Consider the following 17749-nt stretch of genomic DNA (forward strand, 5'->3'; position numbering starts at 1 on the left):
GAATTGGTTCTATTTATTTATTTTTCCCTAAGGGAACCAGTGGTGTTGGGATCACATAGACTCTATCAGTAACTCACAAACAGTTGCATCCTAATCCATTTTTTTTGCCAGGTCTCCTGTTTTTGTACACCTTATACCAATGTTTATAAGAGAAGTTGTAAGCACACTTTAAAATGACACAGCAAATTAATAATAAACTAAATAATTCAATACTGTATGGAATGAGCTTCCTCCTAGGATGTATCAGATAAATAAAACATGGGTTAGAAGTGTCTCTGAATGATGGTATTGTAGGAAAGGCATCTCAAAAAATCAAAGAGTAATGATCACATCATTTTCTGGTTTATAGTCTTCCTTAATATATTTACAATATTTGGCTCCAAATTTAATTGCTTATGGGTAAGGTATACATTGAAAGGATCTGGCTTTAAGTCTCATTAGCGGTGCTAAGTATCAATTCACTTGGCAAAATAATCTCCCAGAAAACAATTTGTGCCAGTTCAATGCTATTTGATGGCTGATTTCTCAAAGATCTATTCTGAGTATAGAAAGGAGCCACATGATTCATTCAGCTTGTGCATATCTATTTTATCTCTATGGAAGGATTATATATGGAGAGATAAAGGTTTGTTAAACAAAGTATCATTAATCACCCTGTCCGTAAATGTAGACTTTGCAGGAGCATGCTGTAATTTGCATCACTTTTGCTATGCCTTGTCAGTGCTGCTGGTGAGAAATAACAAACCTGTATTTATGAAAAGGACAGGTTTAAGACGAAAATAATTCTATCTGAAAACTGTGAGAATGGTACAGAATCCTGTCGCCTGCACTCGTTCAACGGGAGAACACTGTATTTGTAATAAATTCCTTTTGCTCTGGATGAGTTCTGCATTTTCAATGAGGTTAACTTGGCAACATTCTAGTTGATTTTAATAAAAATAGCTGCTTTGAGGACAGGGAGCTGAGGTTGCCAAATTTACAGCTGCCTTGCACAATTACTCTTACACCTCCTTCAGGGCTACTTAGAACCAGTAAGCAAATTAAGTGTATCGATTGCAATTTTGTTGGACTAACCCTTTTTTCTTAAGGAATAAACTTGATTCCTTTCAGTATGTGTCTGCTCAGAGTGATCTCTTTTCTTTTCAGCCATAACACAAAGACAACATCATGGCTGGATCCACGACTTGCGAAAAAGGCTAAACCTCCAGAAGAGTGCAAAGAAAATGGTAGGTGATTAAGTTTTCCTTGCTGCTCAGAGGGGATTTTCCTTTGTGTGTGTCTCTCTTTCAGTTCTTACAAAAATCAGGCATTTGGGGGAATGGTGAAAGGTGTTTAATTGCTGCTTTGGTTAGAAGCCATAAGTGATACCAGTTCTCAGTGTGCCATGTGTTTCTGCTTTTTATTCCCCTTTCTGATGCTATCCAAAGCTGAGGATCACAAGTGTGTTTTCTGCCTGTTGTGTGTGTGACTCCGGGACTGACCCTCTCCCTCATCTCCTACAGAGAACTTTGGTCTGCAGAACAGAATCCCTTTTCAGATTCTGAGCTTTTAATCTACAGGCGATTCAATGCATAAGGGAAACTAGCAGCACCGTGGGAATATGAATATTGTTTGATTTGTATTTAAAGGTACAGTGCTATGCTATTTAGTAGCCAATTTAAACAAAATAGTGTCTGATAAAACAGGGTGTGGGAGGGAGACAAGAGATCAGTGTCTGTCAGAGTTCAAGGCTGGATTTGGGGGGTACTACATTGCTAATGCTTTAAAATTTAAAAGCATATATACTGCTGAGGATGCTTACAGGAGCTGTAACTGTTGAGCAAGAGAGATTATTATATTGACAGATTCAGAGATTTGAAATAATACAAATCATATCAAACTATCTTTGCATTGAGTATAATTTCTAATTTTTCTCTGGTAAAGTTTATCAGTAATCAAAATCATTTAATAAAGTCAAGGAAAGAATGTGTTGTAGTCGATCTGTTTCTGATAAGGGGTTTTTTTCATTGTTCTATACTTCCATGTCAGTTCGATTAGTCAGTTAAGATGTTATGATTTCTAAAGGCTGCTACTTATTTTATTGTTGTGAGATACAGAGCATTAAATGCATGCATGCTATGTGCTTTAATTCAAAGCATTTTAAAATATTTTTAATGTATTAGTAAGTTTTCAGGTACTGCATCTGATTTATTTTAAATTTTCCAAAATATATACATTTTGTTAATGTAAATACTATTAATGGAAAGGAAAGTCAGAGCTGATTAAGAGGTCACTGAGGAGTCGCTGGCTGTAAGAATTGCAGGGTCAGTGGTTTAGTAAAAAATGTTTCTGGGTTGGTTTTTTTTGTAAATGCCTTTCTTTTGAAAGATTGATATATTCCAAAAATTGCTTCCTTATTTCAGCAGCAATTCTGACGTTCTCTTCTGACATCAGAAATTACATGTCTGAATGATTTTGTGATGCTTATTCTAGCGCAGACAACACGAGCTCCCAGACTAAATTCTACAGTGATTACAAAAAGGTCTGATACTGAAACAAAACAAGGGCACAGGAGCTTGCTTTCTGAATCTCTCACATTACTTATATGAAGCTATATCTCAGCCTGCTCCTAAGAAAATACTAATGGAAAAAGCAGGGGAAAAAATCCACCAATATCTGTGGAGTAACATTGCACAGAGTTACTTGGAGTAAATGTGTTGCTTTTTTTTTTTCCTTTTTTTGTTAGCTGTTGTCTACTGAGATCAGAACAGCACTTAAAAAAAATATCAAAGTATCTGAAACAATTTAAGATGAAGATCAGTGCATTAAAGAAAAAGCATTATTTTATAGTTATTTGACCACTGGATTACTGAATCACTATAGTATGCTGGGTCATGTTGTTCTTTTAAGATTGCTCAGCTCATTAATGCAAAGTACTTGGAGTGATGCATAAAAGACTTTAGGGAGAGATTTTCTATTCTTACAGTTATTGTTCTTGCAACATCCTCTCTTTTCTAAGGTTCTCCTGTTTTTCAAAAGTATCATTTGTCTTTTTTTTAATCCAATACCTGCAGAGGAAAAAGTTCTTCAAAATCGCTTATATGCCTTAAAATGACTGTACCTTGCCAAGGAGGTCCAACACAAGGGACTTTGCTATAGCACACAGGGATTTGGAATTTTTGTTTAAATTTAATCCAACTCCAAGAATTAATTTCAGCTGTGGCTTGGTAGTTTTTTTTTTTTATGCCAAACATCTTTTCTGTTGCACTTTATGATTTATTCTGGCATACTTTACTCAGAGATATAAAATTTTACAAAGACATAAGTGTTTAGATAGGAAATGATACTTACCTTGATGCTTTATCGCTACCTGCATAACCTGTGCTTTTCATTGACATTCATTTTGTCACATCTGAAACTTGTATTGATTCTCTGAGATACATTAGGACGTCTTAATCATCTACCAGATTCTCCTATCAGGTTTTCATTGTGAATAACCCAACTTTTGTGTTCTCCTTTCAGTGCAAATCCTGCCAAGTCCTCCTTCTTCATTCTGCCACCAGCATGCAGTTTCCACACCAGACAATGTCCAAGCAGAGTATGATATCAGAGTCCTGATGTTCCAGGCTGGTGGTATTGAGGGCCCCCTCTGCTCCACGCATTTCCTCTCTTCCACTTTCTGCTCTTCAATACTCCTTTGCCAAATATGATTTCTTCATTATCTCTGGCTTCTGTATCTGCAAATCCCACTGCTTGCTCATTTCCTTTCACAAAATCTGAATCAACCTTCCAGCACATCCCTCCTCTTGAAAAATTTTCATATGCTTTTGCCAAGAGATTGACAAGCTCTACCAAGTCAAGCTTTCTTTATCTGCGTGCTGTGGACTCTCTGTTTTTCTTTAATGACACCTACTGCTCTAAATCCTTTTGTAGGTCAGGAGGTTTTAAGTGCTGATCTTTATTTCTGTGTCTCTCTCATGGAACTTCTGTGTGCACTTCAGCAAATTACTTTGACTTTTGCTCTGTCAGATCTACTTAGATGGCAGGTCTTTGAAGCAAGAACTGCCTCTTACTCTCTGTTTTTATGGTGCCAATCTGAGTTTCATAATAGCAATAAGTAGAAATAGCTGGCAGTTCTACAATAACAGCTGCAATTTTTACACGTTTCTGATTTCCTCCAGAAAATATTGACCTTAATAGAAATAATTGTGTTTTCTCTGCTGGAAATACAAATTAAAAATTTGGGGGTTTTGAATTTAAATACTACTTTTAAATGATTTTTTTTTTTACATCAAAATTGGTTAAACAATTTTTATGTGTAGAGTACTAGAGAAGGTATAGTTCTGCCCCTTTTGCATCTGTGAGGTAGATTCCCTGGTTGCTAAATTTCCTGTAAAGTCATATAACATAGTAGATTCATGGGCTTTGCATGATTACAGGTATATTATATGAGTGGTCTTCTAACTGAGTCTGTTCTTCAGGAGAGAATATGGAAAAGAATGACAAGTCCCATAAGGCAGTAAGAAATGTAGTTTTATATTGAAAGGCAGTTCAGCTGTAATGACATGAAATATCACAGGTTTAAGGAAGTTCATTTTTCATTAAGAAATGTAGCAATTTTTTCAAATTTTTTAATTCATTTTAGGGAACTTTTATTCTGGAGAAAAATCAAGGATTTCTTCTATATCCAATTTGGCTATTAAACAGCTGTTGAAATTTCCTGGGATCAGATATGTAAAGTTTCACTCATTTCTTTTACAAATTTCACTAATTTCATTACTAATCTGTCCCAAGCAGTAGTCTCTATCACTCTTGACCCTCTCTTTCTTTTTATGTCAACCTCCTTTCTCCTAGTTTTGAAATACAAATAGGCCTACAACTATAAATAAAACTTTGATTTCACCTAGCATTCATCCGTCATCTGTCTTTCCATCTCCTCTACACCCACCAACTTGACTGCAGAATATAGATGTTTATGTAGGGTGAGCTGAGTTGCCTTTATACTTCATTGACTGTGAATATCAGCTCTGCTTTGGCACTTAGAGGACACAGACACCTGATCCACCTGTGTGAACACCTGTATGCAGACAGACTGCTGCATTTCGGTGTCTTCATGCTGAACAGAACCCCACCCTCCTATCCCATTTTGTTGGGTTATATATTCCCCACTCCTGTAGTCACAGGCGGTACCTTTGATGCTCCCACTGCCCCACGCAGCTCTTCTTCAGAATTTGTCATTGCTTACCTGATTCCTTACTATGCTGCAGTAAGATGTACCAACCTTTCATAATTTTGTTTTATAGATGCACTTGGGCATAGGCATGCTGGTTTTATGAGTAAAGTATTACTTCTTGATTCCCTTACACATATTTTTCACTGGAAGCCATGTAGTGAGCTTTTGTCTTAAACGGATACCGTTTGTGTTTTCCGATGCCTGCTAATGGCAACTTGTAGAGGATAAATACTCTCCTACAAATAGTTTTTTTATTTGATTGTAGTAGCCTTGGGTTTGAAAACAAATCTTTCAGCAGTCTAGGATACAAGGGGTTGTGGGATTTTTTGAGATATTGGGATATATCCGTATCAGAGCACTACATGTGAAACTTGGGCAGACCAGTGATGTAGGAGAGGAGGAGGTGGAATGAGGAGGAAGTGCTCTACACTGTTGACTGAAAAAAGTGCTAGCAGGACATCTTACAACTCCAGACCAATCCCCTGTCTCTGTTGAAGGAAGTATCCCAATATGAACTAGGAGAGAAGGCTAGCTTTTGGGTTTTGTATAGTGCTGTGTGACCCTGACCACTGTGTTTCTCTACATGGTATTCTGCTCATTGCTTCCAACATTTTCTTTTTCTCTCGATGGCTTGTAAAACCTTTTCTTCTTTTCTGTCTCTGCAAACCAGATTGGACTGTGCAAACGAGAAAGTACCTGCTGAGCATAGAGTATCTCTTGGAAGGGCAGTATATTTGTCTTTGAGATACCTGAGTCTCTGCTAAATTTAGGTGAAAACTAACAATAGACTCAGACTTTTACAGGGGAAATAGTACGATCCTATAAAGTTCATTTCCCCATGAAACCGAAGTAGAAAGTGATATTATCTTCAGAAAAGTAGTTTTTTATTCCTGATGAAAACAAGAATAAAAACCATAAAAGTCATGATTGATATCTAATGCTATGTGCTAGTTACACTGTGTGTTAAATGGCACCATTTGTTCTACTACAGTCAAGGGTTTACCAGCATTACTATTTTAAACCTTGTATCCAGGGAATTATATTTGCTGTTGGAAATATGTTGAGAAGAGTCTCTTTTTTAGACTTTGTACCCGCACAGCCTAATTCTTTTATTCAAATGCTGGAATGTTGTTGAGTATTAAATAGGTCACCATATGAAATTATGCCTTTATATAGAATGAGACATGACTATGTACAAAGAGGCCTTCGCTTATTTTGTTATCCATTCACATGTGCATTTTTTCAAGAAATCTGTCTTGCAGAATTTTAGCTTAGTGTTAATTTAAAACATGACTAAGCCAGAAATAAGTAAGGGCCACATAAGTGTCTGTCTCTAATACAATGGAAGCAATGCAATTCATAAAAATTTACTTGGTCTATGTTATCTTTCATTATTCCTGTTGTTATCAGTTAATAAAAAATGGCTTCTAACCACACTGAAAAAACCTCTCTGTCTATCCACCTATCCATGTTACATGAAATTTCAGAAATACTTCCAGTGGGTTTAACAATTAAAGCCATTTGGAGGCTGGAGTCTAAGCCTTAGTAAAATATTTGCCATGAAAAATACAGAATTTTTATATTTCAATACAGACATATTAAGTGATTTCAGGTGAGAGGGGAAGCATTGTGCACAACCACAATGGACAGGAGGTGGCTGAGGTAGTGCTCCCTCTGTGAAGGGGCAGGCAAAGAATTCCCCGTCATAACTGATGTGGGCACCTAAGCAGATACTTGCTGCAACATCTGATATTTGGATGCCCAGTGCCTGAAAAGAAATCCAGATCCCTGTTTTGGGAGTTTATTTGTGGGTAGGAAATTGAGTACAAAATGTCAAGCCAAAAAGGCTGCACAGTCAAGAGGGACATGGCTGAAGCCAGAAAAGAGGAAAGGCTAATCACAAGCTTGCATCCCAAATTTTGATCTCTTCCAGAGCTTAGCAAATCTTGAGTATCACATCTCTTTAAGAGCTTGAATCTGGCCTCCTCCGCATCCTCTCTTGAGGACCAGTCCTCATTATATATGTTTCTCAAAAAAATGTGGGAGGGTCTCCTTGTTTTATTTTAAAGCAGAAGTTCCTGCATTGCAGGCTGGAACAAACACTATCCTGTAAGCAAGAAAGACATGTTGAGTAAGATCCTCTGCGAGGTGGGATGCAGAATGTAATTTCAGATTAAACAATCCAGAGATATAATAGAGAGCAGCTCCAGAGAGGAGCATAGAGTATGACACTGTCCCTCGACATTTTAAACCATCTCCTCTGGGATGGTTTGAGTTCCTGTGCCAAGAACTGTTGTTTTGTTTTCTTCCCAAGGGCAAGAAAGCAATGCTTACGGAGTTCAGCTGAGAGTGCCAGGCACAGATGAGTAATTTTGCTGCAAACTTTTGATGCTGCTCTGCAAGCGCTTTTCAATTCAGACATCAAACCCTTTCCTGTTCCAGGCCTGAGTCACTTCTGAGCAGGGACTGCCCATCACGCACTCCTGCCTGGTGGCTTTGTGATAGGAACAAATGACTGGGAATTAGGAAACAGATTGACAGAATACCACATTTATTTCCAGTTTTGACTTAAATCCAGGTGTTTCCAGATGATAAGAATACGGCACCTTTAAATCACAGAGTTTTTACTTAGAAATCCCTTTTGCAGATTATTAACCCCATTTTAAGTATTATTTAATCACTTTTGTAATGGAGCTGGCATTACTTGTAATAATATTGATCACAATGAAATTTTTTTCTGTCATTTTAGGACATATTGAACATGGTTTTCGCAGCTTGCATTTTCAATTTTGGGTTAATTAAACCATAACAAAATATCTTGAACTGTTATGACATTTGGAAGGGCATTTCATGCTGGCAACACCATCTGGGCATTCACTGACCAAAACACCCTTCCATGCCAAACTCAAAATAATGATAATAAAAATAAGAAAGGGGTTATCTCATTAGAGTTTCTTCCTGGGAGTTCAGAAGACGCTTCTCTGGATGACCTGGTTCAGTGACACAGCTTGTAAGAGTAATTCTTCATCCTTAGATAAGTTTTAAGACAAAATAGCTGTCCACGTGTACATACCTTGGCTGTCTGTGCCCTGGGCAGCATTCTGGTATCTCCCTGGGGGAGCTCTTGCAGACAGGGAGGCTTCCTTGGAGCACACTTACCAGTGTAAGAGATAAGTCCTTTCAGCTGTAATGAACTACTGAGTATTACTCTGCCTTTACAACCATTACAGTTTCTCACAGTCTCAGCCATACAAATCCCTGTAGAGTACTAACACTAATCTTAAATAGAGTTGGTAATTGCAAGGACAAGAAGGAGTAAAAGTAGAGAAAAAAATTTATCATTGATTATTCAGCGAGCACTTGGCTCTCTTGCACTCACTACAACCACTGCTCCCTCAGATTGTGCATTTAAATGGGGAGATGCCCAGGACCCAGAGGCATCCCACAGCTGCCTGCTGTCAAAGCACACAGCCTGCAAGGATCCCTGTCTTTGGAGGTATTGGCAACCCATAGTAACTCTTCCAGCAACCTGAGGATTTTAAAGGTTGCTAAATGCAGGTTGAGGAACCTACTAACTTGTCCCGTGGTCCTTCATGAGGAAAACCACAGACTTTCATTCTAATTGCTTCATGATGATTTGAAACAAATCACTTCAAATTTCTGAGTTTTTTGAACGAGGGTCATGTAAACACACCTTTCACGTGGCTGTGAAGATTATTTGCTTGTAAACTGCACTGAGATTCGCAGCTGAAAAAGTTCATAGATCCGTGAAATAATATTTTTGCTAATGGCCCTTAATGCGTAAAGTATTGTAACATGTATAACAAATGCCCCCTGTAAGGAACACAGCATGTTCATCAGTGGTGTGAGATACTGTGAATAATGCATTTTCTAACAGCAGTAAAGGTTTACCGTTATTTTGTAAGACTTTCCAAATTATAATTTAATTTCAGAATAAAATAGACACATTCACCAGTGATATACCCCAAAACAGAGCCAGCAAACTGGAGCTAAAATGATATTACACTTTAAACTACACTGCAACTGAAGGGCAGTCCAAGGCTAGAATGACTATGGTAGCTTGAGTTCCTGCTGGAGCTGCTGAAGCTACTCACATCCAGTTTCCAAAAGCATCTCTTTTTCATTTTGCTGCCAAGTTAAATGGCTAAGCTTAAGTAGTTTTCAGCTGGAATGTGTAATGTAATTTAGAAAGGGAGGGAGAGAGATTTTGTAAACTCATTGGGAGAAACAGGGCCAGAGTTTTAACAATTCACATCTTTAATGAGCTATAAATTGGATTCCACTCACCACTGAAGCAAGGAGCAGAACTGTCATTGGCAGCACAAGGGGTTTTTTCCCACTGTAATGCAAACAACGTGTGGCATGAGAATAGAGGTGTCCTGAAATATTCCTACAAGGACGATTGAAAGGAGTGATCCTGTCTTGTCACACAGAAAAGAATTCACCCCACCACATTTTGCAAAGATCAAGGCCTTGATGCCAGTAAAGAACAAAAGGTTGTCATTCCTTATGAAATATTGTTTAATCGTAGGTAGAAATCAGCGTATATGATTTTTAATCCTATTATCTTTATAGCTTTAATCCTTCAGTCCCTGACTTCTAAATGGCAATGAAGCGTGATAGATTTAACAATGAGGGGCTTGTGGGATTATATTCATTACAACATGTCCAGCTACCTTTGGTTTTATTGTTTCTCCTCCCTCTGATTTTTTATGAAAGCTTTTCTTTTTAACAGAGATCATTAATGAAAAAGGAATGTTAATCTTCTCCTTTTAAAAAATTATTCTTCATAATCATCTCATTTTAAATTTCGTCTAGAAGGTCAGCAATTTCATCAAATTTAGGAGCCAAAAGCCAATTTGGTGTTCTTTGATGGAAATTTTGACTTGTTGCAAGGAGTGGTTGGCTGTTTTTATGGTAAACATTTCAAAGTCCATTGCTGCCAAATAAGAACTCTGATGACTTGCTAAAATCTCTAGTAACACTTGTTATTTTTCAGATAGCTTTAAAGGTAGAGTGTTTGTCATTTTTTTGAAACATTCCTTGATTGCTCTTTGCTTACAATGTACTACAATTAAAGAGAAGATGTATCTAAACCTTTCTGTTCCAGTAGCAGTTGAGTTTCACAAACACAGTTACCTCAGGTTTTGTCTTAGTATTAAGTGAATTCCTTGTATTTATGATTTCCATTTCTTTTTATTTTTCCAAGATGCTTTAAAAAAGGTTTCAGTTATTTTCCTTTTGTGACACCTGGTCTTTGATTCCAGCCTAAAATCCTCAAAGTGAGTGTTGGAGTCCCTGTTAAGTAGAACTGGGAAATCCTGTCTGAGCACAGATATCCTGTATTTAAGATTTGACAGATAATGCAGCTCTTTAAAAAGCCTCTGTCTTTCGTGACTAATACCCTCGAAGACCCAGTAGCAGATAATCACTGTTTGTGGGACAGAAAAAAAAGTGGTAACATTTCAAGCTTTTTGAGAACTCAGTATCTGCCTGAGTGGGAGGAAGGCACAGGCACTTAGTATGCGGATGGCAGATACTGCAGAACTGTTGGGAAGGGAGGAACTATATTTTCAGAATTCATAGTAGAAGGCTTTGGAATAGAATAAGTGGCTATAAAAGGTGGAAAATATAAAAAGCAGAGATGTGGAGAATGTGTTGCTGTCTATATAAAAATATATTTGGATTTGTGATGTCTTTAAACATTAGAATTGTTTCAGCATAGAAACATGAAGAGGGAAAAGTATCTCTGGATATGAGGAAATTCTGAGACCTGGTAAGAGGACTGATAAGGCAAACAGGCAGGATTTTGGAATCCTGACAAGAAATGTTAAAATTTGTTTCTGTTAAACATCAAACCTTTTTATGTAATTACATTGTACAGAATACAGTCTAATGTTTCATCAAAATAATAATTTCTGATTACATGTTCTGGTGAAGCATTGGATCTTTTTGTCTATGCAACTGTAAAAATTAAAAGGCCATCGAAATGCAGAATGATTCCAGATGAATGCAGTCACTTGCTATAAACACAAATGAGCCTTACTTACATATCAATATGTGCATATTTCTGTAGCCATGCAGGCCAGACTCTGGTAACTCCTGAGACTGGGATGCTGCCCAGAGATCTTCCCTGTACAAAGATGAAGCACCCAGATCTTATGTTGGATCCCCTTCCTTCTGGTGCATGAAGGAGGGGAAAAGAGTGATATGAGGGAAAAAAAGTCGTATCTTACTATCAAAACTATTCACAATAGCCCAAACTAGCAATTTCATCTGAGAAATTATCTAGTCTAGATACTATCTCACTGCTGATAACCTACACCCTTCCTGTACTGACACTGCAGTGATGACATTGCTCTGCTTCACTCTGAAGTTGACTGAGAAGCTACAGCTTCTTTTGTCTGCACACTTAAATGTACTCGCCATTGGACTTTGTTTCAATGTCCTTTTGCTCAAATAGACTGCAAAATCTGAGAAATGTTTTAATTATAGAAATTTTTATTTCATCTTTCAGCTCTGACACCACCATGAAAGACATGAGTTGCTCTGTCCAAAAGTTTTGTTGTTTTGGAAGGAGGGAGCAAAGGTTAAAGGAGAGTTGGATTTATGTTTTTAAAATACTTTTTTCCTCTTTCAATCCCAGCTGCATTTCTCTTATCTATTTTCTCTTCAGTAGTCTGTGAGTTTTCCTTTTTACAAGAAAATCTTTGCTTAGAGAATTTAAAGTTATAGTTTACCTTCTCAATAATAGAATATTTACTTGAGGAAGCAAGAGTTTTCCTTACAGGGGAACACAATTCTCACAATTTTCACTCCTTTAACAAAATTTCAGTCATTCCAGTTTTCCAATGACAGAAACAGAAACATTTGATCAGCATCTGAAATTTCTTTTCCTTCTGTTCAAAAAAATGTCTACAATAAGTGTATATCACTTTCATATTAAACAAATACTACAGCATTCATTGTGGTCATGTGCAACTATTGAATCTGAAAGTGTCTGCCACTGCTCTTGCAGGATGGACCTCGTGCTTTTTATACTGTGGCTTTGGCTTTACCATCAATTTATCTTCAACTTATGTCATTTTTTTAGAAATTTTCACGCTTGGACAAAGGGTGGACAAAGTCAGCTTTAGCTATTTTGGGACTGTTATATTTTGTATACTCAGACATTCATATTTTAAAGGTTTCTGTCTTGAATTGATCCTCTACTTTCCTCCACTGGACTAGAGGAATCATTCAGTATTTCAGCTGTGGACTTGGGAAAGGACTGCCATCATTGGTGGTTTGGGGGCAGATGTTTTTGTACACTTTTCAGTCTCATCATTGTTTATTCAGTGGGTTTATTGGGGACCATTAGGCTGTTGCCAATTGTAGCTCCATTAATATTCACTAAACTTACTGGTTTTTTCTGGTGGTCCACTTTGTTCAAAGATACAGATATTTTCATATTTTCTACCCTTCAATTTTCTGTGGTCACTTTCTGTGCCATGATATTTCTGCTTGGGCATTCTGTCCCCACCATTATTTGATATACTTTGTCTCTTCATAACTGAAGAATACACCTGTACTTGCAAGTTCTGCATTAATATACATGATCATAAAATGTTGCTCTGATGAGTAGTGAAAAATGGTATGGAAAGACCTTAGAGTGTCTGTCTTCTGAACTATTAAAGACATGACATATAATACCTGTTCACAACAGAGAGGACTTCCAAAATTGTTTGAACTTTCTGTGGTTTGTTCCCTTCTTGTCTCTTTTTTTCAAATTCTTGAAGGATTTTATCACCTTTAGTTTTGTCTCACCATCCTTTTGTTCTCATGCTTCCCTACGATGTCTGGTCTCACACTATGACATTTAACATCTCCTGAGTAGTTTAGATTATTCATTAAACATGGGTGTTAATTTTTGAAAAGTTAAATTGTAGTTTTGGACTTCTGTTGGTCTAGCGAAAAGATCATTGCACGTAGAACAGTATTGCCTACTTGCTGCTTGCTATACTGGTTGCTGGAATTTGCACAAAAATTTTTGTTTGCTGATTGTAGCTAAAGGATATTTATTAGCATGTAAATTTCTATAAATAAACTGAACAGATAATGCTGGATAGAAAAATATAGTCCTAGATCTATTTCAGTAAATGGTATTCCGTTAAAATTCCATTATGCCCAGCTTAAATTCTGTATTGTTTCAATAACTGAATCTAACACATGGTTTAAAAAGTAGAATTTGGTGTAGCAAGGAGTAAAAGCAAATAATCTTTCCCCTCTAATATTAATCCTGTAAGAAATACAGTTCTGAGGATAAGGAGCATTTGCCTTAGTAAAGGACTGAAGAATTTTTTCTACCTGCACTATGACTAGGTAGGCAAAAGCAGAATTAGAATAAATTGTTATGGATAAAGAACATTAATAAACAAACTTTAATCTCTTACTTAAGCATCAGTAAGATTATAAGTGACAGTACTACAAGAGAAGAAGGCAGAAAATCCTGTTGTTGCTAATATTTTAGATTAATTTTGAAAGAGCCCCACAGATTTATTTTTTGTTTAAAGAAGCTCAAACAAACTCTTAGTTAGTGAAAGGTGATAGGGGACTTCTTCAAAACCCACTGGATGTCTTCTGTTGAAATCCCCTGAAGAGCATTGGATTAGGCAGAAAGATAATACATCTATAAGACGAAGGATTTTCCTTTTTCTCCATGTAAGCTTCCATCATTGATTGACTTGAAGGGTTCACTATTCAGATGAGGAGTGTGCTTTTTGGGATTTTGTTTAAGCAACACCAAATATTGTAATTATGTCCTCATGAATATTCTTTCCAGAGAGAACAATGTGCATTTTTGTGGCAGTGAAATCCCCGTTTAACATGTGTGTGCCAGCAGTGGTTTTTCTGGATTGTTTATGCCTTTTTGATACACTTTCCTTCTCTCACTTCTAATTGTTTTTGAATGACTGTGGCAGTGGTCACTGACAATTAATGACTGATGGGCAAATTTCATGAGTGCTGGCTTTGTTCCCATAATTACTGGGACACTCACAAAACTAAAATTAATGCCACCCTCACCCCCCACACATTTCTCTGCCAACCATCATCTCTGAGTTACTGATCTGCTCATGTTTCCTTCACTTGTTCTTGAGGTTCAAAATATGTAATTTTCTCTCCTTGGGATAATTTTTAGTAATGGCCAGATTGATAGAGAGCCCAGCTACGATATTTAGTGTGTCTGGGTATTTTTTGTTGCATAGTTCTTAATCCAAGAAAGAGACATAATGGCAGATTCTTTTTCCTTTTCTGGGATAGTAAATGTGTCCCATTATTGCCGCAGTAATTAAGTTAGGCATTGTTGTTACAAATACAGAAGGCTTTGAAAAATCAATAAGAAAACCTTTTAAATGTTTTTCTGGTGGAAAGGTGGAGGTGATATTTGTATAATGTCCTTCTCTGTAAAACAAAACCTGTGTTCCCAGGAAGGTTAATTGTGCTTTATGTTCCTGTTGCATGAACAGTGTTATACAGAGGTAGTGAATTTGCACAAACTTCAAAATGCATTCACTGTTGTTAGCGTGGTTAATTTAATACTTTGGGAAATAGTGAGGGTCTGCTCATCTCGTCCTATTGACCCAATCTAGCTGTTTCTACTGTTTTAATCACCAGAACTTCTGAGCTGCAGGTTCTATGTATTGCTGCCCTGCCCTCGTTATGTATGCAGATCTCCCACTGATGTTGCTGTAGGGAACTATGTAAAATAAGGGGAATATTGATATTCACATGATATCATGTGCAACTGAGAGGAGATGTTTGAACTGGGAATACTGCCCTTCAGCTTTTGCTGTTGTACATTGCCTTTCACATGACTGAGTGCCCAACAACTGAGATTTCATACAGACTTGAATTTGAGGTTGAAATAATGCCACCATGGATTTGATCCTTCTGAGAACTGAGTCCCAGCTTTTATTTTTCAACATTATATGTAGCCAAATTCTAGTTCAGCTTTGCATATATTCTTACACACAGACTTTGCAACACCAAGGAAAGCAAGATAAGCTTTAAATTGGTTGAAAGAATTTTGGATTTCTGCTTGGAATTTCTCCTTCTGTGTAATGTATTTCCAACACAAGTCTTTGAGTTTAATGCCAGAGATATATTTTCTCCACTAACTTTAAACATTGCCTATGGGAATTGCTCATCAAAGGAGTTAAACTAAAAGGATAACTGTGATCAGGCGTTCCTAGGCTGCTTAGTTCCTACAATGGGGATTTTTGTCATGCTGTGATGAGAGTCCCTGATGAGAAATGAGAAATACCTTGCTATCGTTAAAATTAAAATCATGTATGGCTGCCTCAGCTTGAATTTTACAGAATGTTGGTTTTGTATTGAGCTTTAACATAGTTTTAAATTGTATTTTTTCTCTCTAAAGTGTTTCAATATATTTTTTTTTCTTGTAGGATACAGGAAGTCAACTCCTTCAAACCTTCAGTACCAGAATAATGCACTAGGGTTGTCTAAAAGCAACTCTATACATTGCAGTTCTTTCAAGCATATTCAGTGTTGGTATTTTTCATGAAGTGAGGTCAGAACTGGGAAAGTATAGTCCTACAAAAATTTTTATTAAATTTCTGGATTATGATCTGTAGAAGTCTTTTTGGTCTAAATTTATGTGTGATATTTGACCAGAAAAACTAGACACACCCATTGTCTGAGAGCAGTTTTTATTTCTGGATAAATTAAACATAGTTTTCTTCCCATTTTAGCAACTATTCAAGTTGTTTTAAAAAAATAATACATTATTAAGTGAATTATGGCTATTTGTTTATATTAGCATGTTAGAATTAAAAACAGAATTCTGGATTCTTTTCCTGTGATTCTGTAGCTGAAGGAAAGTTGAATCTTATGCTGAATAAAGATAAATTCTTACTTTACACATAGTGAGGACTACATAGTAAGAGCACAAAATCTGTTTTACTGGCTCAGAATAGCTTTCTGTCTAACATGTATCCTGTCTCTAAGTACTGCTTGAAGCAAATGGTATAGAAAAGGCTACAAGAAACAAAGCAGGCATAATCTTCTCCCTCTTGCACCTTCCTACTTTTTATGTCTCAGTGTGTTACAGAATCTCTGAGCTGGTGGTGGTCTCAGGATCACTGTGCTCTAACTGTCCTTTATAAATGTGTCTAATTCCTTTTTTAGAGCCATTTAAACTTTTCCACCCTCTGGGAAAGGTTTCATATACCATTATCATAACCCTTTATGTGATATTTCTCCAGCAGGAGAACCCTAGCCCACAAAAGCTCACATTGGTCTTCCAAATCTCTGGCAACATCCCCCCCTGCACCTCTCCAGGTTCTGCTACTTGCTTTTTTGGTTGAATGACCGGAACTGCACACAGTACTTAGGGTGTAATTGCACTGTTGGCTGTTGGAATAATGGTGTTTCCTGTTTTAGCTTCAGTTCCTTTCCTGACATTGCTGAAATTCTGTTTGTTTTTTGACTACCCATGGGCTTAAGCTGGTGTCTTGAAAATCTTTTCTCTGAGTGGTAATACCTGCTTTAGAGCCCATCATTACTTATGTGTGTATGCACAGTTAGCATTATTTTTTCACTTTCTGCATTTCTTTGCATTTATGGAGATTAATCATCCATTTTAACACTCAGTATTATGAGATTGTTCTTCAGGTTCTCACAAGCAGTTTTAATTTGATTATCTGGAATAAGCTTTCAGAGTCTTTCATCAATATCTCAGAATCAGGAAATTGACTTCAGAATCAAAAGATCTTGAGAAGGAATATGTGGCAATTTTTGTTTACCTTCTTTTTGCTTGATCCCTTAAGATGATTATTTGCATAATTTTATCCACCAGTAAAATGGACTAAAACTGTGCTAAAAGAGCCAGAAAGAGAGTTAATACAATCATCTTGTTTCTGAAACGAAGGCCTTAGGAATTCATGGTAACAATGGTAACAGCAGCTCTGTTTAATTAGCTGCATTTAATTACTCCACAGAAATGAAAGCAGCTGGCCCAACTTAGCAATGGAAAAGAGGGATATTGAAATCCAGAGCTGGACACCATGGACTCTTTGTATCTGTAGACATCTCCAAAGAGTGTTTCACCCCACCCTTAACTTTTGTGCTAAATCAGATGGATTTCCCTTCTGACAGCCCTGTCTACCCAGGTGGATCTGAAGGGAATCAGAGGGGATTGACCCTGGGTGAGAGTGACATGTAGGTCTTTGAAGTACATGAGATGCTTCTCACTTCAGTCTTGGCACACTCCAGGAAAAGCCTTCCCCTTTACAGGTCATGAAGCAGCTAGGTTGGGGGATTGACAGAGAAATTTATTTAGTGTGGGATCTCCAGCAAAACTGGTCTGACAAAGCAGCAACAGCAGCCATTACCTTCCTTTTGTTTCACAAGACACATCAAGCTTTTTACACTTTTCCTTGATTCCCGTGCAGCTCCTTTTGATGCTGTGCTACTGAAGAGCTCTGTAAGAGGTGGACAACAGCCAGATTTGCTAGG

The 17749-nt window shown here is 37.1% G+C and overlaps 1 protein-coding gene across 11 annotated transcripts in view; it reads left to right on the forward strand.

Annotated features, from left to right (window-relative positions):
- Positions 1 to 17749, forward strand: part of MAGI2 (membrane associated guanylate kinase, WW and PDZ domain containing 2) — a 717920-nt gene that overhangs the window by 490458 nt on the left and 209713 nt on the right. For all 11 annotated transcript variants that reach the window (XM_039570838.1, XM_039570837.1, XM_039570839.1 and 8 more), the window contains one exon: positions 1147 to 1226. In XM_039570838.1, the coding sequence (XP_039426772.1) occupies positions 1147 to 1226 (80 nt within the window). The remainder of the gene's footprint in view (positions 1 to 1146; positions 1227 to 17749) is intronic.

Source organism: Corvus cornix, chromosome 1A (assembly GCF_000738735.6).
Source record: "Corvus cornix cornix isolate S_Up_H32 chromosome 1A, ASM73873v5, whole genome shotgun sequence".
In the NCBI taxonomy this organism is placed as follows: Eukaryota; Metazoa; Chordata; class Aves; order Passeriformes; family Corvidae; genus Corvus; species Corvus cornix.